At 38.4% G+C, this 24400-nt stretch overlaps 1 protein-coding gene across 1 annotated transcript in view; it reads right to left on the bottom strand.

Moving 5' to 3' along the window:
* Positions 1–206: 206 nt before the first annotated feature.
* Positions 207–24400, bottom strand: part of Smp_179720 (putative oxysterol-binding protein) — a gene marked incomplete at both ends in the record, with an annotated part of 30470 nt that continues 6276 nt past the window's right edge. Inside the window, 3 exons of the mRNA XM_018789224.1 lie at positions 207–266; positions 14606–14680; positions 23207–23305. Of these exons, the coding sequence (XP_018654689.1) occupies positions 207–266; positions 14606–14680; positions 23207–23305 (234 nt within the window). The remainder of the gene's footprint in view (positions 267–14605; positions 14681–23206; positions 23306–24400) is intronic.

The following is a 24400-nucleotide window of genomic DNA, read 5'->3' on the forward strand; positions in this document are numbered from 1 at the left end:
TCACCATCTCGGCTGTACCAGGGCATTTGGGGGCCTTTTAGCTAAGTCAAATTCATTTTAATAATCATAGAGACGTAGAAACAATGCTGTAGCCCGTCAGTAACTTCGAAGCCAACACAAAAAAACTGCTTATTCACGACTGACATTAGTCTGTTTCGGAAACAGATTTTAATTCATATTAATTTATCGGCTATTATCATTAATATTCAACTTACTCTGGCAAACTGGAGGCATACAATTGTCTTTTTCACCAGTTCGATAAGCCTCTGTAAAGATTGAAAAATGAAAACAAAACACTAGTAAGCATGACCAATTAGACATTTCATTAACAATGGATAAATATGTAAGTGATAAATGATGAAAGGAGAAATGCAGGGAAGGGAGGTAGGCAGGTAAAATATGGATAATTTCGATTTAGTTCACTGCTACACACCACCAGATGAAGACAAAGTGTTTAGCTTGCTCTTTTGAAATACTTATTCAACCTTTCTCAGTATCAGTGCTTCCATGATTATTTTGCTATTTACTGTATTTAACTTATTTCATCATTTTGATGTGGTACGGCAGTGAGGGCGGTTATCACTTCCCGTTGCCCATACACGACCTTTTTGTGAATGATTTTCGTGTTAGCTCCGTACTTGTTGACACCTTACCGCCGAAGACGGATATCAGTGGGATAAGGCAAGGTGTGCATTTTTAGGGTAAACCTTTACTAACCTCACCCCTCCTCTTGGGAAGGCTGCATCGCTGTCACGCTGATTGTCTGAAGGAAACACCTTACTACCGTCACACTTCTGTACAGTCAGCAGTAAGACTTCGCCTGCGGACCTTGTGTTTCCTGTTTTTAGTCTTGCCGCTCTTCAATCGACCTGTATGGCATGGTAGAACCTTGGGAAACGATTGTCCAGCCAATATGGCCTAATAAGTTCGTCATGATTAGCAAGCCTGACCACCACGTCAAGATAGCAGCAACGATCAGGTCATGAGGGCTAACGGAAAATTGTTCCAGGCTCTACAACGATAAATGACTGACTTTTGAAACATCGGAATCTGAAAGCGTTGAAATATCGAACAAAGATAAGAAAAAGAAGCGTGTCACTCAATTCATTAACCAATCCATAGACAGATTTTGATAGACTTGATATACTATCCAATGAAAATAGTAATGATCAAACACGAGGTCAGAGAATAATGCAAGAGGAAAGACAATGAAAACATATGTGCAAGTATTGACAGCACAATTAGTATAAACAACTTGTCACATTTTAAGTGGACAGGACAAACTGTTAGCTAATTGAAAAAAAACTAGTAAATCAATTATCTTTTCAAGTTCATGATGACGAGGCTGAGTATTAACATAAGGAAATCCAACACAAATGGAATGCCGAACTGAGAGAACAAAAGGCCAATAATATGAAACATAATAGGCATATAACATGACTAGTTACGAATTACTATTTGAATAACTGAGATAAAACACAGTTGATCTCCAAAACTCCCATTAATTGAGTAATCTGTACTTTAATTTCCCCAACTTCAAACAGTAACTGATTACAAGAAAGAGTAATGATGTTTTTGTGTTACGATAAGAATCTTCCTAGTCGTCACTTGGATCTTATTTGAAATTAACATATGCGATTTTAAAAACCATTCACTGTTGAAAATCAAAAGAAAGGAATAATCCTAAGTAATGAATAAGGTAATCATGACTGTGCAGCATTATTACCAGTCATCAATAAATGAAAGTGGCGCACAAGAAATGAACATGTCTACGACCACCTTTGTTAGTATCCTTTTTTCCTTCTGACAAATAAGATAGCAACAAACAGAATTATTCTGATTGACAACAATGATCGGTAAAACATTATAACCCAAAAGATACGGTTAAAATCCTTAAAGATAATGCGATAGAAACCGATAGACACCTTCAAATATGGACGTTAAAATACAAGTTACATCAAAAATAACGGTCAACGAATTCTGGATTCGTTGCAATCAATAAGCTAAACAGTCAATTAAGTTATTACCAACTATTTATTGTAATATAATTAGAAGATTTAATCTACCTGATTACTAATATTACAATTGAAGCAAACAGTTTGCGACGAACTACGTGTCGATAGATGACTAAATAGCTTGCGTTAATATCTGACTTTGGAATTTTTCAAGGTGAGTACGAGTACGACAGCGAGCAGCCATGACCTCAAGATCACAGGTAGATCTTAATGAATTATGGCAACCCTAGGACCACGCACAGGGTTTCCTGTTGACCATTTCCGACCAACCAATTGAGAAACGTAGTACACGCAATTTCGGGTCACTTAAACTAGTAACCACAGCATAACTTGATCGAAAAAACTCAACCAGAACTAAAACCTATACAAGTATGCCATTGGTCAATGCTTAGTGACCGATCAATATAGATTATCAGGGAAAATCTCTCTAAGTTATTTATATTCATGCAAAACAAACAAGAAGTGTGAATAATAAAAAACTAAATTTCTATGATTAATAACGTGTTTCGCAATTTTTGTCTTGACTTTTCACAATCGGGGATACGTTTTGTCAGAATATCAAAAAATTCGAACTGTATATTATAAATGCATTAGTATGTCCTATTCATGAGCATAAAGGAAAATTTGGGACATGAAAGATCGATGGACAGAAAATCGATATTGTCTGGACTTTAGTGCCTACCAGTCAATCCATCGAAAACCTAATTAAAAAACATTCTCAAAATGTCACTATAATGAGGTGTAAAATAGAAACATGATTATTACGAATTCACTTAAACCTAAGGAACATTGAACACTAAGTAGATTGGTATTAAACATTTTATGAATCTAATAAGCACTTTCTTAACTGCCTGAGTACAGTGATAAGGTATGTCAATAAGGGTTGTATAGTAGCTGATTTCATATTTAAAATGTTATTAAGATATTATGCAATGGATGGATGATTTTGTTCGCTGATTAAAAACGCGAGTTCAGAAAGATCTGTAACATTCGAAAACAACGAAAATGAGTAAAAAGAGAAACAAAAATTGGAAATAAACTTTCGAGGTACACTAATTATCATTAGGCGTTATCTGACAGACAAAAAAGATGAATACCAAAATAGACACAAAATATCATTACGACAGAAAAAAGGTAATCAAACAAGTGGATTCACATTACATGATCAGTTACTAAAATTATTTATCTATTAAGGAAAAACCCCTATTATATTTACTAAGTTGTTTTTGAACAGTTTGAAAGTAATTCTACTCGGTAATGATCAAAGATCTCTTTTAGAAAAGTTTAAATGTGACCCCTTATAAAAGCCAGTATAAGGTAGTGTGTATGCATTTCGAAACTTAATTACTACACACAAAATAGAAGGTAACCTAATCTTTCTGAGAACTACACAACGGGAAATGGATACAGATTTGTAAAGTTCAGCGGTTTATCACCATCCAACTGTAATCCCAATGAAAATACTCTTTATTTAACTACGATAGAAAAGTATTTCGCACTCCTTCATATACTTTTTGGGGAAAAATGTAAAGATATGTAATTATGCAATCTTCATTTTTACAATACAACATATTGTTGCACACTAATATGATCTAATACATTAGTGAGATATATCAACAAGTCAACTCAGAAAGTTCACAGCCTGATACCATAAGGATTTTTTTTAATCGATGATGTATTTATCTATAAATATACTTTCCAATTAATAACATTTAAGTGAACAACATGTGGAAGAAAAATTCACGAAGCTAATTAGTATCAATGAATATGGAATAAGGTGAAAGAAAGGAAATTGTAAAAGCTACTATTTTTAAGTGGTCATGAGAGACTGTTGACAGAAGTGCTGTATTTGTAGAGGTAAAGCTAACTAAATGACCCTTTTCCAAATGATAAAGACTGAATAATTGAATATTAAACACTTTTATTTCATGGATGATACCAAAGAAGGAACTTAACCGGCATATTTTGCAAATATGTAGTAGAAATAAAATATTTCCAGCGAAAACGTCAAGGTTCTAACGTAAGGAAGGATACGAAAAAACAATGGCGTTAGTAGCTGGAATCAAGAAAGAACTGCTGCTGGCTTTATCGGACCACGTGCTGAACCATCTGTGTTCACACAAATTCTCAACAACAAAAAGCGAGTCCCAGATTAAGATGAAAGTGAGAATCTTAATAATTTATTAGAGTAAGAGCTAGGATACGGACATTGGATTTGGCCGCATCTGAATAAAAGCCCGAAAGTGTAGCCGTTACCAATATAAGATTTCATATACGGTCCTTCTTTATGCTTACTGCCCCTCCAGTGGCATTGGCTGCCGATCAGAGATCTCTAACGAACTCTGTCTTAGACATTATTTACTATTCACTACTAATTATTATGCATGATTATGATATGTGCTTCATATTCCTGTAACCACGTATACTTTGTTCGAAATCTTATCCTTCTACCTTAAAAATTTCAAGTTACTGTTTGACTGGTGATGCAGTTTAAAGGTTTTTTTAAAGTGTGTCCTACCCACTTAGAGCAACTCCACCTGTAGCTCCTCCGGGGGTTACTGCCGGTCCCAAGCCCGGGTAAAGGAAGAGGGTTGGGCATGGGGTTAGCGACCCCATCCCGTAGTAAACCAACTCGCTAAAGAAACGCTAACCAGAAAAAATTATTCAAACCATTTAAACTCTGCCCTGGGAGTAGAAGGAATAATTATGACGTCTCATGATGAAAGCCGAGTTCCTTCGGAAGTCATGAGGCCGATGCACCTTCTTACAACCACAGTGACAATTTTTATAGGTACATGGAATGTCCGGACAATGTGGGAAACCGGAAGAGTCTTCCAAATTGCGACAGAAATGAGAAAATACAACCTGGAGATGCTTGGAATCAGTGAAACACATTGGACGCAGGTTGGACAACAACGACTACCCACTTAAAGCGCCTTTTCCTAATATCTGCCTCGATTGGCAGCCGGTCTGGTTTCTGCCACAGATTTTTACTGATGGTCTCTGTCCAACTGATCTGGAGTATCATACATATTGGGTAACAGTTGTTTTGAGTTACAGATATTCTTCAATAGTAGGAAAGCTCCCTTTTTTTCTTTTTCCCCGTGAATGTTGATGCCTATTCCTGCCGAAGCCGATGCCACACTGGATCCCTTCGTCTGCGTATGTTGCTGTGTATGAGATAGAACGTCTATGTCATCTGTAAAGTCTTTTTCCTAATCCGAGGTCTTCACGATCGAGTCAGCAACTTGAAGAGAAAAGGTGAGGATATGCATTCTTCTTTGACATCAGTCTTTACTTAGAATATATCTACCTGTAAGCTCCCTTCCATGCACGGCTTACGAAGTCGGTCCTCAGTAGGAGTCCCAAATGATGGTGACCATCTTTTCGGGCACTCCATAGTACAAAAGAGGATTTATGGGATTTATCTATTCACACTGTTGAATACCTTTTCAGAATCAAGAAAGTTGACGTAAAATCAAATTCTATTGATTATTCAAAAATGATCTGTAGTGTCGCAATAATGTCGGTACATGAATAATCCTTACCAAACCCAGCTTCCTGGCGTCGAATTTGGTTATCTACTGGATCTTTCATTCGCTTCAGAAACACTTGAAAACTTCCCCTGTAACGAGAGTACAGTGACCCCTCTATAGTTCTCGATGAAGTACACCCAATTCATACCATGTAGTCGTGGTCGTCTTAGTATAGAAAACTTGAATACTAACCAAATGTAAATTATCTTAACCAATTTCCTTTCTCTGTTTGTCTGAAAAGTAGTAATTCATCGTGTAACAAAAACAAATAAGCTGCGATTTCGAGACAGTCTGGTAGGTTTCTTCTCTGACTGACGATGTATCGACCAGATACCCTAACAACCCTTGCAAAATAAACAAAAATTATTGGTGGTCGACTATGCAGATAATAATTATATGTTACTCAACCAAATAATAAATATTTTCAGGCGAAATGGATGAGTACGAATATTTTAAAACCGTTTGAATATGGTGTTCTGTAGCGACAATCGTTGTATTATATAACCTCCAAGACTAAAATATGAACTAAGATGATATAAATTTGAGGAATAATCCCTTTGAAAATCCCTGTGAGTATTTTGAGTTTACAAAATGTGTAATCTTGGAATTAGTTGAAGAGTATTGTAAAAGCGAAGAATCCCAAACGACTACACTTCAGCTTGAGTCAATAGTGTTGCAAATAAACTATATATATATATATATATATATATATATATATATATATATACATAAACCTCGCTGTGATCAGATCGACATTGGTAAAACGCAGTTACCAAGTGCCCGTCTATCTTCTAGTGTGGCAGGCAGTGATGCTACACAGGAAAAACAGTACAACAGATCCATTATCAGATTACAAAGGGTAAATTGGAATTCAACTGCTCAGACATATCATTGCAGAAGGAAATAACTAGACAATAATTATTTAAAGACCAGTTATTTGATAGAAGCAAAGAACCAAAAAGACAGTTAGTCAGTCACAACGTAACACTTCGTACGTAAGTTCATCAGTTCCAGCTGCCATAACACATCAGCACAGAGATGCAGTTGCTGATTCAAATCCCATTGTGGTAGAGGTAGTAAGAGTACAAGCAGTAATCCGGAAGATTATGGTTTGAAGATATTATTCATGAGGTATAATTCAGTGAAATAAATTTCGAAAGATTCTCCCTAGTAGGAAATACAACATTAAGGTGAAAATGAGTGCTTTTGGCGAGAAAACAAGAAATTCAAAGTTTTAAAGTAAGATTACAAAACTAAGGCATTTACCAAGTGAGTTCTGGGGACCTAACATTCCCAACAACTTGTGCAAGCAGTCAGTAGAATGCGTCATTTAATTTGACCACAAACGAAGGCTGTTACGTAGTGAAATTGGGCAAAGCTTGCGTAAGGACCGAGAAGCCTGGTGGTCGGAGCGTGCTAATGAGATGGAAGCAGCAGCTGCATCTGGTAACTGCCGGAAGCTCTTCCAACTCATCCGAGCCACTGGCAGCAAGAAGTCTGGTGTGAGTGAAACAATCTACGAAGATGACGGGATGCCAATCACTAACATCTCTCGACGTCTTGGACGATGGGCAGAATTTTTCGAAGGGCAGTTCAACTGGCCTGCTGCTCCGGCAACATCAACCAGTTTGTCCTGCCCTCCATGGCCGGTGACGACCGATCCACCAAACGAGGCGGAAGTCCGCAAGAAACTCCAACTCTTGAAACGTTACAAATCACCGGGCCCAGATGACTTACCCCCAGCTCTTTTTAAAGATGGTGGTGACTTTCTGACTAAGGAATTGACTGTGTTGTTTGCAAAGGCTTGGGAGCAAGAAAGTGTTCCAACATCATGGAATGAGTCGATAGTCGTCCCTATCTTTAAAAAGGGTTCACGTTGTTCCTGTGATAACTATCGTGGGATAAGTCTACTTCCGATTGCGTCCAAACTATTGGCTTCTATCATTCTTCGTAGGTTGTTTAAAACCCGAGAACGATTGACTCGCGAGGAGCAGGCTGGTTTTCCTTCTGGTCGAGGATGTATTGATCACATCTTCACCCTCCACCAAATGTTACAGCACCGTCATACTTATCGCAGGCCAACAATCGTAGTGTTTCCTGATATCAGGGCTGCCTTCGATTCGTTGGACAGGACTGTTCTCTGGGATTGTCTATTGAAGAAGGGTGTGCCTGAGAAGTTTATTAACATATTAAAAGCCCTGTATACAAACACCTCAGGCAGAGTGAGGGCATACAACCACCTTTCTCCCTTTTTCCATTCGAGCAGTGGGGTTAGGCAGGGTTGCCCAATCTCACCATTCCTCTTCAACTTTGCCATCGACGACATTCTGGAAACAGCTCTGATGGATGTAAGTAATGGCCGTGTGGATCTGCTGCCTGGAGAAAGACTTCTCGACCTTGAGTGATGAGATTGATGCACGTATAATGAAAGCCAGAGCGGCTTATGCCAATCTGGGCCATCTTTGGCCCAGATGTGTGGCTAGTTTGATTTCGGATAAATTCGTCATATAAACTGAAAAAAGCAACTTGTTAAACAGCAATATTAATGTCAATGTTTTCTAATATTTTGTATCCAACATAGGTTGTTACTAGTAGAAATATTGTTTTACTCAAAAGTGGCCTCATTGGCAATATGTAGTGAGATAGGAATCTTGACATAATGGACAAAACCTATTCTCTGTTTAGTACTGTTGTAAAGTATTTTTACTTTTGGCGAGCTAGTTTTTGAAACATAACTAGTAGGCTTATACTGTTTGGATAAAATGTATAACTTAGTGATTCTTACTGAGTGCTGAATTTTTTTCTGGAAAAGCTTATATATTCTGAAGGTTTTGGAATTCATTTTTTCCGAACTGTTGTCTATTGAACATGTTACTGGTTTTAAGACTAAATACTCAGCTAATTCGTTGACTAAGTGACATGACCATCAATCATAGTGAATGTATTACTCATTATTTCTTCGTCTAACTTTTCCAGAAAATAATACGTCTTCAAGCGTGAAGAATTTCCATGTTAAACTGCGAATATCCTCTACTCTTATCGGCCATGTTTCACTGCCATAAAGTAGGACGGAACGAACTGCTGCACAGTAAACCTGTCCTTTCGTTGCTAGACGGATATCTCGCCTACACCATTAAAGACGCAAGTTGGCAAAAGCTACACGAGCTTTCTGTACCCCTGCTGAGATTTCGTCACACATCAGACCACAAGAGTTGATGAGACTCCCAAGATAAATGAAGCGGTCGACACGCTCAACTATTTCACTTCCTATCATTAGTTCGGGTGCCGATTCAACCCAATCCCTGAAGTAACATTTTGCATTTCAAGGGAGAGAATCGCATACCGAACATGCCTGCATTTTTGCTTATAGTAGTCAGAAGACTGCATTTTGTCATCCTCCTTAACAATTAGAACTATGTCATCGGCGTATTTTAAGTCAACAAGTGAGTCTCAAGTTGCGTTGGACTAGATGGTCTTTATAAGGTTAATGTATTTCTTTGGTACTCCTTTCAATGACAGACACTGTCACAAAACGTCACGATCAACGGAGTCAAAAGCCGCCTTAAGGTCGAGAAATACTACTATTGTGGGACGTCTGAATGTGTGTCTATGTTCTAGGACCTGACGTAAAGTGAATATCTGGTCTATACAACCACGTCTAGGTCGGAAACCACCCTGGTTTTCTCTAGTCTGCTCTTCACCAGCTTTGGTTAGGCGTCGAAGTATTATTGAAGCTAATATTTTAAACACTATATTAGTTAAACTAATTCCTCTGTGATTGCCACAAGAGGACTTTTGTCCTTTCTTATGGACTGGCACAACCAGTGATTGAAACCAGTCAGATGGAATTACGTCTAGTTCTCAGATTCTACCTAAGACCTCAGTCAATCTCGCTGCTGGTACTGGACTGCCATCCCCGAAAATATCAGGGGTAAACCTGTCAAGGCCTGCTGATTTTCCCTCGCTTCAGATTTCTTATAGCTTTCTCAATCTCATAAAGAGTTGGAGGACTAACATTAACTTGCCGTTTAGGTCAACTGGGGATCGTGGGAAACCGACGTTTGGCTGAAGGGGAGTTGAATTGAGCCCTAAAGTGTTCTGCCCATCGATCCAATCTCCTGGATTGAGAATGAATGATATGTCCATCTATTTCCGAGATAGTTTTGCTAACAGTTGGATCCCTAATGCCGGTTTACTTAACAAGTCTGAACAGTTGTATGCTGTTGCCTATTGCCGCTGCCTTTTCCATCTCTCTTGCTTTCGCTACCCACCACTGTTCGCGATCATTGCATAGGCTTCTTATTAGCTTGCGCTTAAGTTGACTTCGCTCTTCGTTATGTTCAGAGCCAGATGGGATGAGTTTTCGAGCATCTACCAGTGCGGTAGATGCTGCCGAGATCCATTGTTTCTCCCTGACCTTATGGTTTACCTTACTAGCGGATATCACTGCTGTTTCCACAGCTTTTCGGATTTCATTCCACGCTGCCTCGTGGTGGGCACAACTTACATAGCTGCCTAACTGTTTTTCTAGTTGTTCCTGAAATATATTCTTAGCTAGCCTATCATTAAGTAGGACCCTAAAAGGCTTCCTTGCAGCGTCTTTCCTACGTCCAGTAAGACACAGACAAATACGCGCTCGCACTAGAGCATGATCTGAATCTAAGCACGTGCTCCAGAATGAACGACAGTCTTCTGTCGAGCCTCCCATCGGTGGCTGATAACGATGTGATCTAGTTGGGTCCAACGTTAGGATGAATTGGGGGGTCTCCATGTCAAAAGATGTTTTTCCTTATGCTTAAAGTTAGTATTTGCAAGAAATAGGCGGTTATCTGAGCATAGCTGCAACAGACGGTCTCCATTATCTGTTCTTTGAGCTACGACACCATAAGATCCACCCAGGTGTCTTTACCTTTCGCTTAGTTTATCTACTTGAACATTGAGGTCACCAGCCACTATTACTACATCAGAACGCCTAGTTTTTCGAAGGTCGGAAAGCTTTCTGTAAAACTCATCTTTTACATCATCTGAGCTGCAGTCAGTGGGAGAGTGGGCAGAGACGACGAAGAGGCAATAACGAATGTCCCTATCTTTCCGAGTCCTTACTGTTCCGTTTAGTTGGACAGCGCACAAACGACTGTCTACTGGGATCCAGTCCAAAAGAGCTAGTTCTACCCTAGGACTCAATCTATATCTACGCCAGCGAGGCCACGGGAAGTAGCATCAGGGCTTCCAGATACACGAAGCGTGAAACGAGTTGGTTTTTTATTACGACATGGTGAGGTCAAATGAATAACGCTTCTCGGATCTTGTATGCGCGTTTCGGAGATGCAGCACACATCGATGGTGCGAGATTTTGAAGTTCTAGCTAAGGAAGCCTGTTGTCCTATTTGGCACAATGTTCGGACGTTAAAAGTTCCTACATGTAGTTTAGAGTGTGGTTTCAGGAGACCGAGTATAACGTTCCACGTACTCTAATCGTTTGCCCTAGTGGTGCGAGGTGATGAAAGGATGTAAGAAGGGTTAGTCGTGGAGATAAGAGTGTTATTAGAAGGTGTAGGAAGGATTTGAATGTGACCAACTTGGTCTCGTGTGCTGTTACGGGTATGAGAGCTAATATCCCTTCCCGACTGCCCATACCGTGGAAGGGTATTTCTTGAGGGACCTGAAAAGGAAGTTAGATTAATGTTGGACTTAACGACCTGGGGGCGTGACCGCAGAGTCCAAGGGACAACTGCTTGGTGCCAGTCGCGCACGGCCTTTTTGTGGGTTTTTGACGTATTAGCTCCGTTTTTCAAAGGGCCTTATCGCTGGAGACGGAAATCCGTGAGGTAAGGTGACTTCTTTTAGGTCGACCTTTTCCAACCCCACCCCTCCTTGTGGGAAGGCAGCATCGCTGTTATGCTGGTTATCTGAAGGAAACACCTTGCTGCTGTCACATCTCTCTACAGCCAGCTGCTTTTAGTCTTATCGTTCTCCAAACGACCTGCCTGGCATGGTAGAACCTACAGGAACATATGTTCCAGCCAATGTAACTCGGTTGGGTCATCACGATAGACAAGCCCGACCACCACGTCAAGGTAGCAGCTACGGTGGGGAAAGAACCAAACACTTACACATGGTACAGAAATATAAATTATAGTAAATTTATATTAACAGAACGAACCATGACTCAGTTAACTCAAGTGACAAACATTTGTGCATAAAACAATACGATTTAGGTAATGACAAAATTAGGTTTTAATGATGAAACCAGTTATGATAACAAATTTCGTGTTCGTATAGTTCTAAAAAATTAACAACTGGTAAATAAAACCATCTTGTAAAATGGAAAAAAACTAGAGACGTTAATGTAACATAATATTACGACTTTGCTTACGTAAACAGTCGTATACACCGTTACAGTTTGACAAGAAATCCTTTCACATTCGTGGGCAAAGTTTTGCAGTACATTAGGCAATGGATACTTTATCATATCACTATTCAATATCCACGTTTTATAACTTTTATGAGTAAATATTTATTTAGTAGTAGTAAATTCAGGCCAAATATGTTCATTGTAATTTGTACGGTTTAAGTGCACGAATTTAGTGAAGAACGAAACGGACAAGTTAAACAATGTGATATGCACACAGAAAGATGGTTAAATTTTGTCTATGGTGGTAAAAATTGTTTCCATGGCACTTCCTTGATAAATGGAGTGAAAATAAAAATAATTCTAGAAACCAGAATGAAAATGTAACGTATCCTTTGTAAAATAACGTGAAAAAAAGTTCTCAGATGACCATAAATAAGAATGATATATAGCTAAACAGAATGTCAGCTTTTGAAGAACTGTATTTGAGAAGGTCGCTTTCAGAGTTGAGGAAGCGCACCAATATAATCCTAATAGGTAGTATAAAATTATTGATTAATTTCCGACTATTTATCACTTGATAATGGCTATGATTTAAAGTATATTGTGATAGTTTAAATCCAAATAGATCAGTGTGTTTTTGTTAATTGTGTTGCACATATTCTTTGTTATCTTTATAATACTTACTAAGTAAACAATGCTTTTCTTTATTTTATGATTACGGCATGCAATAAATTAATCATAAACAAATTGAAAGCACTACGGAACACAACCACGGTATGAGATCAAGGTGCGGAACACCTCAAATTATGATTTTTGACGAAAAATGAAATACGAGCAAACTGCATAATTTCACAATGAGATGAGACAGCTGTGATTGGATAATCAGTAAGTCATAATCACTGTACAGCCTACCACAAATCTGTGTCATTCAAAGTATCCACACCCCATCCATTCAACGAGACAAAAGTAACAGGTTGAATGAGTTGGAACAATAGTAGTGGTAATGATAGTATGAGGGAAACTAAAGCACCACGATATAGTTTAAAAAGACAGAATAACATATGCATGGCAGAACATTACGACTCAAAGTTTAGTAGAAGATAAAGAGTAAATACATTTTTGTCATTGTGACTGATTCTAAGCCATTTTAAACATCTTCAACCAATTGTTATGATAACCACGTAGACTCTATCCGGGTAGTCGGCATCTACCGGCATGATTTAGACCAACAGTCAACGATTTCATGGACTGATGCCACATTTTGGCTGGGCTACCTTTAGCATTTTTGCAACCTAGTCTTACATCAATTACCACTCTACGTCGAGGTAGGAGGTGAATAAGCATATGTAACATACGTCCCAACCACCTAAGTTCACGAACACTCACAACGGCATCATCCTTAATACCAGACGTTGAAAGTCAACATTGTTCACCCAGTCGTTCCACAAGCTAATAATGCTTGAAAACACTGCAGCCTAAGCATATATTGCACTTGCATAGACCGTTTTTTAAAGCTATAAAATGATACAAAGTGAACTACCATGAAGTTGATCAGCTGAATTTTGTATACGTAGACGGTGACTGAAACTACGAAACGTTATGAGCTGAGGAAGAATCCAAAGTAGCGACCTCCAGGCAGTCAGCTAAGCACTGTGCCATCTAAGACACGAAACCCATATTCAAAGAAGGTTCCGATTTCGCCACAACCACTGAGTGGTTTCAACTAATTCAGCTACAGCTACCGCCCCGGTGAACAAAACTAAATTTGTCCATCAAGACTAGGCAGAAATCAATCAGTTTCTCATCCTGTCTTCCTTAAATATGGTTCCATTGGGTGTAGAAGAGTGGATTGAAGCGAAGATATGGTGATAAGATGCGTTCCACAAGCTAATGTATGTCAAAAAACTAAAAAAATTTACTGATCAATTAAACTTGTAAGAAAAAGGATAAAAATATCATTATCTATACGATATTTTTTGCTTCATTCTTTAAACAATACCATATTATATGAAAGTCCTCATAAATTATATACGTTCAAAATAGTCGTTACCATAAAAACCACGCAAATATATAATTTACATCATAAATAGTACAACTATCTGTAGTAATATGAAAAATTTAATAAGAGACTCAGTAATGGTTGATATGCTTATGTACACAGGCCTTTGTAGATTGACAGTAAAAAATAAAAGGAATATACGTAAAATCAAAAATGAAAAAAAGTTTAGGTATAAAAATAATAGGGATAAATATTGTCTCATAAATACATACAGTTGAAGGTTAACTAACTCTCAGTTATTGAGTTCAACAATAGGGGAACTGAACATCTAATACAAATAATGATATTAAGAAGTAACAACAAAAGATAAACCGGTAAATTGTGTAAATATTTAGGACAAGTAATTCTCATATGAATAAATGGTGTAGCATTTTCTTAAGCAGTTTAGCAAATTATGCGTATTAGTGAGGCATTTTGATTTAGTAGTATTGTAAATTGAGTGGAGCTACATGTTGTCGAGATTGATGCAATCGTGTGCAAAGTTGTGGTTGGGCACTAATAATGAGTCCCAAATCACAACGAAACAACTGTCGTTTCTCCTTCGTTTCAGTTTATTTCACTTTGTAGTGAACACTATTTTTAAATTCCATAAGCCTTACCACAAAACACTTTAGTAAGAACTAATGTGACTTTAACTTACTTGCATCCGGAAAGTGACAGCACCCATAATCTCCGGCCGACATTCATCGGACGATGGAATATGACTGACAAGTTGCTGAAATCGAACAGTATAAATGTAATTACACACCTTAAGTTGACTTTTGAAAAACTTTACAAAGAAAAGTTGGGTAAATATCTATAGTCAATTGCAAACTTTATATATATATATATATATATATATATACCAACAATTAGGCTGATTGAATAACTAATCAGTTGCACTTTAACATAACTGCAGAGAAAAGACAGAAATGCCATAATACCCAAATTCTATAAGTTCACGGCAGCTTGCCAAATTAATTTTAAACCATACAACTTAGGCTTCAAGATCGACCAAAAAAATCATTAACCTAACCAACCATTTATACTGTTCACCACATGTTTTAAACAAAGACAAAGATTTGAGCAAAAGAAAGCTACACAAAGGCAAACATGATGGAAAAATTTGCACCACACAGTAATTGTTTAAGCTGCTAGACTTTGTAAAAACAAAGACAAGACTAAGTAACGGTAAATAGATGCAGGATAAAACTTTTGGGTATGAGAAAATACAGAAGGAATAGCTTGGTAGGTGATCAATTTAGCCGGATTGGTACGTTACAAATGATATGCAGGTAAACAATTTTCTCACGAGCGTAGTCTATGTATCAAGCGTCACCAGGCATGAACACGACTACACTGCTTTGAATATTTATCAAAAAATTGCAAACTAAATGTATGGGAAATATTTGCGAACATTGTTTATCTTTAACAAAGCTCGTATTTACAACAACTAATATAGCATTTACGAGACGAAGTATCACCTGGTTCAATTCATATGATCTAAACTATCAGTGTGAAACGTTGTAAAAAAATAATGGATCACAAAAATTTGTTAAATTCAATATGTAATTTAACATACGTCATCACCATTCTTAATGCTTTGATATATGTCGGTTTATTCCAATGTCCATAACGCAGTCTACCTTATTTTATACTCAAGTGCTGTTAAACAGTTGAGAAAAATACGTTACAATCATACTTTTGTTTTCACAATAAAAATAGACTACAGTTCTGAGTGGATCGCTGTAACACAATCAGTTATTCCTCGAAGGCTCACAAATATTCATGCCATTTTAACAACATGTAATTTCATGAAAATAATATTAAATTTGTTTCAAAATAAAACCTAGATTATATGATTATAGAAAACTACATTACATGTAACAAGGTAGATATAAGCAATGGACTAGACCTAGTGATACTAAGCAGTTACGAAGAAAAGACTAGTATGGAAGGAAGACCGAAACTAAAATCTAACATCTATCGGAATCTGAATCCGTTTAACCATTATACCATAACTAGCAAGCTGATTAGGATGTAATAGGACGATAAGCATATAATTCAACTCTAATACAGTTAAAATTAGTACTCAGTTTCTACTTCAAATATAGGTTGAAGAACATAACTAACAAAACGAGAAACAATTAAAATAAATGTTTACGATTAATTTAACTCCATTGTTATTCATCTTAAACGATTCATTATGTAACTTCTTCCCAATCAAATAACAAATTGTCTTGTTGGATAGTGTTAGTGGGATATAGATTGGATTAAGCATGTTTTATGCATGATGGTGTTGCTGCGCGCTGATTGGTTAATTTTAAACCGATCAGCCCGGGCATATTATTGCAGAAAAATCTATAAGCTTCTTATGCTTATACTATAAATATATGAACGATATTTAAACTATTGATTGCTGATTGCTGCTTGCTGTTCACTTATTATTATTATTTTGAATACAATTTCATTCCTGTTCAACGTGTTCTGATTTTGGGGTCTTGTCGAGTGCCATCGTATAAGAATACTAAGCAATAGGAATAGCTGGGTCGTTTATATAGCAAAAACACAATTATAACAGTGGCGAAGGGGAAAAAGGAAAATTCATTCAAAATGCCTATATCAGATGACCAGCTCAGCCGAATACTACAGCAACAGCAAGCACAACTTGACGCACAAATGCGCCTGTTAGAAACTCTGACGCAACAGCTTAACATACACTACTCGAGTTCACATGCTACTACAATTACTTCTTCTTGTGATGCAGTTGCCAGCAGCATCCCAGAATTCTATTATGACCCCGAATGTGGCAATACATTTCTCACATGGTTCAAGAGTTGGGAAGACACATTTAGAATAGAGTTCTGTAATCAAGACGACGCATGGAAGACTCGACTGTTGATGCGCAAGTTGGGAAGTCATGAACATGCACGCTATGCTGATCATATATTACCAAAGTTACCTCGAGAGCTCAGTTTCGAGGAGACAGTATCTCAGCTGTCAGAAATATTCGGTGAATCTTCCTCATTGTTTAGTATTCGCTACCAGTGTCTTAATTTGGTGAAACGAGAAGCCGATGAATATGGTGTTCTAGCAGACATCGTCAACAGAGAATGTGAAAAGTTCAAGTTACGCTCGTTGACAGAAGATCAATTTAAATGCCTTATATTCATCAAAGCTCTCCAGTCACCACAAGATGCTGAGATTAGAACCAGACTTCTAACTCGTTTGGATCAAGATTCTAACATCACACTCAGAACATTAACAGATGAGTGTAAGCGGCTACAGAACATCAGTTGATTAAACAGGTAAATCCTAATTTAACCTGCAGTAGTGTCAATGCTATTACGAGGTTAAAAGTTCAGAAACCGAAAACAAGTGGTAGCAAACCAACGATTGCATGTTGGTTATGTGGTGATTGGCATTATGTACGATTCTGCCCATTCGAGAAACATAAATGTCAGATGTGTAACAAACGTGGGCATAAGGAAGGTCATTTGTCCTCAAAATAGTACGTCCCAGCCTAAGCAGAAGCACAAAACGTCCTCGACACATAAAGTCAGCCGAATCTAAATCACTTTCTCTGGTAGCAGCCTTTCAAACAGACTATGACATTCGGAGAAAGTATGTTACGATCCAGAATAATGGTATAGCGGTTCGTCTTCAAATTGACACAGCATCCGATATTACTCTAGTGTCTAGAGAGACTTATAACTTGCTGGGAAAACCGCCAATGAAGCCATCCAAGAAAACGGCTAAAAACGCATCTGGAGGTGTACTGAAACTAGTTGGTGAATTACAGTGTGAATTTTCCTTCAATGGAAATAACTGTAAAGGGGTATGTTATCTAACAGAACGACCGAACCTTGATCTACTTGGTCTAGATATGTTAGAAAAGCTTGGATTAATGGATATACCCATCGACAGCGTGTGTAACGTATCGTGTCCATCATCAGACACCACTTCATATGCAAAAAAGACAGGTGAAAAAGTTCTAGAAAATCTGAAGAGAAAATTCGCCGGTCTTCCAGAATAGCCTTGGTCACTGCACTAAAGTGAAAGTTCATTTACCCCTGAAAGCAGATGCCAAACCGATTTTTCGCCCGAGACGTCCTGTGCCATATGCTGCTCTTGAATTAGTCGATCAGGAACTTAATCGTTTGCAGCAAGCTGGTGTTATCCAACCGGTTAATTACTCTGCATGGGCCGCGCCGATTGTAGTGATTAGAAAGCCCAATGGAACTATCCGCATATGTGCTGATTTCTCAACGGGTTTAAATGCTGCATTGGATGAATATTAATATCCACTACCTGTTCCTGAAGACCTGTTTGCTAAACTAAATGGTGGTACATGTTTCGCGAAAATAGACTTTTCGGATGCCTATCTGCAAGTAGAGGTAGATGACGATAGTAGAGAGCTTCTGACTATCAACACTCATCGAGGGTTATTTCAATACACCCGCCTACCATTCGGCATCAAGACCGCACCTGCCATCTTTCAGCAAATAATGGATACAATGCTAACTGGCATACCGGGTGCAGCAGCTTATCTAGATGACATCATAGCTATGGGTTCCACTAACAGTGAACTTTCCGATCGTCTACACCAAGTTCTCAACCGAGTGTTGGAGTATGGTTTTCAACTACGTGAAGAAAAGTGTATCTTCTTCATGCATTCGATCAAATACCTTGGTTTCATCCTAGATAAGAACGGCCGACGACCAGACCCTGTCAATATAGAAGCCATTCAGAAAATGCCCGTACCAACTGACGTCCCTTCATTAAGATCATTCTTGGGATTAGTTAGTCACTACAGCACATTTTTGCCTGAAATGCATCGAGTGAGAGGCCCTCTGAATGAATTACTATCGAAAGATAAACCTTAGCAGTGGTCAGCAGAATGTCAAGCATCCTTTGACAAAGTCAAGTCAATGCTCAGCTCAAAGCTTCTCTTGACACACTTCGATCCCAGCTTGGAAATTGTTGTCGCATCTGATGCATCTAGTCACGGAGTTGGAGCAGTTATATCACACGTGTTTCCAGACAAAACAGAGAAGACAATCGCCCATGCTGCCAGATCACTTACCCCAGCCGAACGCAACTACAGTCAAATCGAAAAGGAAGCTCTGGCAATCATTTTTGCTGTCAAAAGATTTCATAAAATGCTTTACGGCCGTAAGTTCACTCTGTTAACAGACCACAAACCACTGATTGCAATATTCGGTTCCAAGAAAGGGATTCCTGTTTACACAGCTAACAGACTACAGCGCTGGGCAATAATGCTTTTGAGCTACGACTTTAACATAAGGTATCAGTCAACCAATACTATCGGTCAAGCCGATGCCCTCTCACGACTTATTGGAGTTCAGCATCCTGGACCGGAGGACATGATCATTGCCTTGATATCAGTTGATCCAGAAATACGGAGCGTAGTAGCAGCGGCAATTCGAAACACTCCAGTGTCGTCAGATGAAGTCAGAAAAGAGACTCTTCGAGACCCTGTTCTACAAGAAGTCAGAAAGTTCCACCTAGAAGGGTGGCCCTCGAAGATCAGTTCAACAGAGCTTCAGCAGTTTTATCAGCGCAGATTATCTCTTTCAATCATCGACGATTGTCTCATGTTTGCTGAACGTGTTATAATCCCAAAAAAGTTGCAACCGGCAGTCCTCGAACAGCTGCATGCAGGGCATCCTGGAATAAACCGCATGAAAGCCCTAGCACGAAGTTATGTATACTGGCCACAATTAGATACCCAACTCGAGCAGCTATCCCGTTCGTGTACAAAATGTGCATTGGCAGCAAAAGCACCACAAAAAGCAGAGTTGCAATCATGGCCGATACCACAGTCACTGTGGCAGCGTATACATTTAGACTTCGCTGGTCCATTCCATGGACAAACTTACCTTCTGGTAGTGGACGCATACAGCAAGTGGCCGGAAATCTTCATCATGGAGCATCCAACTGCAAGCTGCACAGTCAAAAAGCTACGTCAATTATTCAGTCGTTTCGGGGTACCAGAACAAGTAGTCAGCGACAACGGCACATAATTTACATCATCTATCTTTTCAGAATTTTGTCAGCAGAACAGAATCAGGCACATCAGAACACCTCCATTCCATCCGCAATCGAATGGTCAGGTGGAACGCTTTGTTGGTACGTTCAAAAACGCCCTAAAAAAATCAAGAGGGGAGGGTACCACCGACGAGATCTTAGAGAGGTTCCTGTTTATCTACCGTTCTACACCGAACCCTCAAACAACAAATGGGGTCTCTCCAGCGGAAGCGTTACTTGGCAGAAAAATAAGGACACATTTCGATGTCGTCCGTCCGACGCCAGCTCGTGAACCCCAACGAAACTTACAGATGGAGAAGCAGTTCAATCGACACCATGGGGCACAAAGAAGATTGTTCACGGTGAGTCAAAAAGTACTTGCTATGGACTATCGTGGTAAACATCCTACGTGGACAGCTGGTCGGATCGTGAGAAAGAAAGGGAATGTGGTTTATGAGGTGTCAGTTGGTTCAGAAGTTTGGGTGCGTCATGCTAACCAACTGAAATCAACCTCGATCTCCAACAACGAAACGCAGCATAGATTACCTCTTGATGTTCTGCTAGACACCTTTGAGATCAAAACACCTGAAACAGACAGGACAGTCAAGGTGCAAACGAAGGATGATACAACGTCCTTATTACCTAGAAGATGGACTAACCGGAAGCGCAAACCAGTAAAGCGGTTGCAGTTGGACCCTAACACCAGATCCTACGAATCTGCTCAAGGGGGAGGTGTTAGTGGGATATAGATTGGATTAAGCATGTTTTATGCATGATGGTGTTGCTGCGCGCTGATTGGTTAATTTTAAACCGATCAGCCCGGGCATATTATTGCAGAAAAATCTATAAGCTTCTTATTCTTATGCTTATACTATAAATATATGAACGATATTTAAACTATTGATTGCTGCTTGCTGTTCACTTATTATTATTATTTTGAATACAATTTCATTCCTGTTCAACGTGTTCTGATTTTGGGGTCTTGTCGAGTGCCATCGTATAAGAATACTAAGCAATAGGAATAGCTGGGTCGTTTATATAGCAAAAACACAATTATAACAGATAGAATAAAAAAACACTAATCAGATGGAAGTCAAGTGAGGAGATCGGTATACAGGTTAGCGAAGCGACTACTTCTCAGTTTGAAAAAAACTGATGAACGATATGAAGAACCAAATAAACTTGAGCAGCGTAAAAAACATACGAGTATCTTGATAGTTCAATACATACTAGCCTGATATACAGCTTCAAGTCGTTGTATAGGCTTTTTTGAGATTCTGAGAAAAACGTTTGGGTCTGCAGAATCATGCTGCTCAAAATATGCTGTACTGATATATAGAAATGATGAACAGATTCATATATTAACCTCCAAGCCATGCTCAATGTGTGAGGCCTAATTACACTACATGGCTCGCAATTCTGGCCCTTTTGGTTAAAAGTGGAGCATTTCAAACAATTAGGTACAACTTTACGTTGACAATAGTGTGAATACATCACAAGCGCTAGAAATTAATTATAAATATCACAATTTCGATACTGTCGATCTAGTAAACATAGTGCTCTGTTTTAAAAGTATGTATCCAAACAATATGTCGTTGTTATTATTATTATTTAAACACATAAATATTGGTACAAGGAAGCACCAGATACATATGCGCCATACAAATCTCATTCGATTTGCTTGAGGGCTGTGATACTGCCCAGGTGCCCAAACTGAAGCAGGTGGTTTTCTTAGGGGCCCACACCCGGAGCCTTTGACCGAAAGATCTGATCCACAAGGCAGTGGAGCATCGTGAGGAGATGCAGTCCCATGGTAGCCGGTGATCAACGATTGATTCGTACGCCATTTGTTCCCTCAGGATACTGGAGCCCATGTGCACCATTGGTTTGGAATCAGGGTTTTCTAACTCCTCTAGGTGGACTCGCCTTATCCACCAACCCGGTTAAAGTGCCGGACATTCGCTTTCCGTCCTCTCAATTTCGTAAACAACACCCGCGCCACGAGAAGGCAGTGAGTAGGACTTCCCTGGCAGAGGCTATATATTCGCTGGCCATGTGAGAGCACTTCGAGAGGGAGAGCGGACTCTCCCCACTCTCGGCAGTACCAGGGCATTTGGGGGCTAAGAGTTATGTTATCAATAATTAAGGACCTGTAATAGCTTCAACTGAGCCAATTTAGTGCTCATGCACACGAACAACAACTGATTCTTTTGGAACGTGGTCTGTAGCCCTTACTGAAACATACTTTTTTATAACAGTCTAAACATTCACTAAATAATTATTCTGTTTTAGAGTAGCACACAATTATTCGAAGTGTGTCATATGGGTAGATTATTTAGTTTGGTGAACTTTGATTCTCTGTACATCATTTCAAACTTAAAGGATTATCTCAATTTTGCTTACGAGATGAAGCAAAGATTACTGATTGTATCTCACTGATTTGATATTCTTAAAGAAATAAGGGATGTATCAAACAAGATTAGTAGAAAGAGAGAATAGAAGAAACTAAAGTAACAACGATGATGGATTACAAAACAAGGAAAAAGGAAATTGTATAAATATTGTGCTATGTCTGAAGAGATTACGAGATCACCTAAATAGGTTAACGGAACGAAGAATCAGCAACACAACGAAAAGACAAGCTAACTATTCCGATGCGTTCAAGACCTGCTAATTAGAGGGAGAAGACCAGGTTTAGATGAGGGAAAGGTATATTCCACAGGCAGCCAGAAGCACGAACAAATCAAGCACACAACTCAAGCATATATATACACAGTATAAAAAGGTCCTTGAGAAACGTCACAAAATAGCGTATTAAAAGATGCAACGAACCACTGACATTTAGGGTCCTTCCACGTGTGAAATATAATCTGAAGGTAAAAATGGACGCTTTTGATTCGAAAACGAGAAATTCAGATTTCTAAAATAAAAATTACAAAACCAAGACGTTTACCAAGTGATTGCTGGGGATCTAGCATCCCTAACATATTGAAACACTGTGTTTATGCTGTTCCCATCGTACGGTTGTGTGTGTCTCGTTCTATCCATTGAAATAAACACCTAGAAGCCCAGCTTATCGAATAAGTTATAATTTTCTGGTCACGCTCAACTGATTAAAACGGTTGAAATGTTAACGATTACATAGGACTACAGAAAATGGACTCGATAAACAAATAAAACATGAAAATTAAGAATAGTTTCCTAAATATACCTCATGTTGATCTATAAGAATTTGTAAAAAAGCATCTGCCTCTACGATACGACGGTCAAATTCAGAAAGGCAGCAAGGATGTTCCAGTAAACGGTTGGTCTGTAAAAATGAACAAATAAATGCTTTATAAAATAGCTATCAAAAAGTAAAAATGATTATGTTCAATATGATATAAATCGAGTGACATTGATCATTGAAGGAGAATGAAGGTAATAAAAAATCCCATGTTCAGAGAAATTTTGATGTCAGCAGAGAACATTGTAATAACTTACATGTAGTTACAAAATATTTATGAAATAAAACGTTGTACAAAATGATTACTAGTTGCTGAAAACTAACATTATGTATAAAGTGAGTCATACAGGCTGCGAAACAAGTTGTAAAGATGAACAATACATATTGGGATTAAAACGTTAATAATGTTAAAGTTGTCAAATAAATTTCTCATGAACTCGAAATCAATACATAATCGGCTTTAAGTAACAATAAATTTGTGTTAAGTAATGAACATATCTAAGATACATGACAACATGAAAACATAACATCTGTCTTAGGCAACTCAGCATCAAGAAGATATGCAGTCAGTTTAATGGTTTAAGGGTGACAGTTAGTAGCTTCGCGATGGATTTAGTGTTGTATTCAGAAAATGTCAGTTAAATTTACTTCAGTCTGATCATTCTCCTGCAGTTTGAACACCACTCATCAAAAAAACGCTTGAAGTATTTTGTTTCATTCAATGCGATCCTTAATAAAATGTTTTAATATCTAATGTCTTCTATTTACCCGTCGTCCGATTTTTGCGACACTGTCCAAATTCTGACAAAAACCGAAGTAAATGCACTTGTATTGGTGTTAATGTTGCCACTGAGCTTTGAACTTAGTACCGACTAATTAACTGTTCGTATTCAACTTACTGTTTTTCCAACTGTGTGAACTTAAGCAAAAATGGAGGAGGAGAATTAGATCAGAACATTCATAGTTTAATAAACCTGTAATTCCGTAAAATCCTAAATAACAGTTTGACATGGAAATTCTTCACGCTTGAAGACGTATTATTTTCTGGAAAAGTTAGACGAAGAAATAATGAGTAATACATTCACTATGATTGATGGTCATGTCACTTAGTCAACGAATTAGCTGAGTATTTAGTCTTAAAACCAGTAACATGTTCAATAGACAACAGTTCGGAAAAAA

Source organism: Schistosoma mansoni, chromosome W (assembly GCF_000237925.1).
Source record: "Schistosoma mansoni strain Puerto Rico chromosome W, complete genome".
Classification (NCBI taxonomy): Eukaryota; Metazoa; Platyhelminthes; class Trematoda; order Strigeidida; family Schistosomatidae; genus Schistosoma; species Schistosoma mansoni.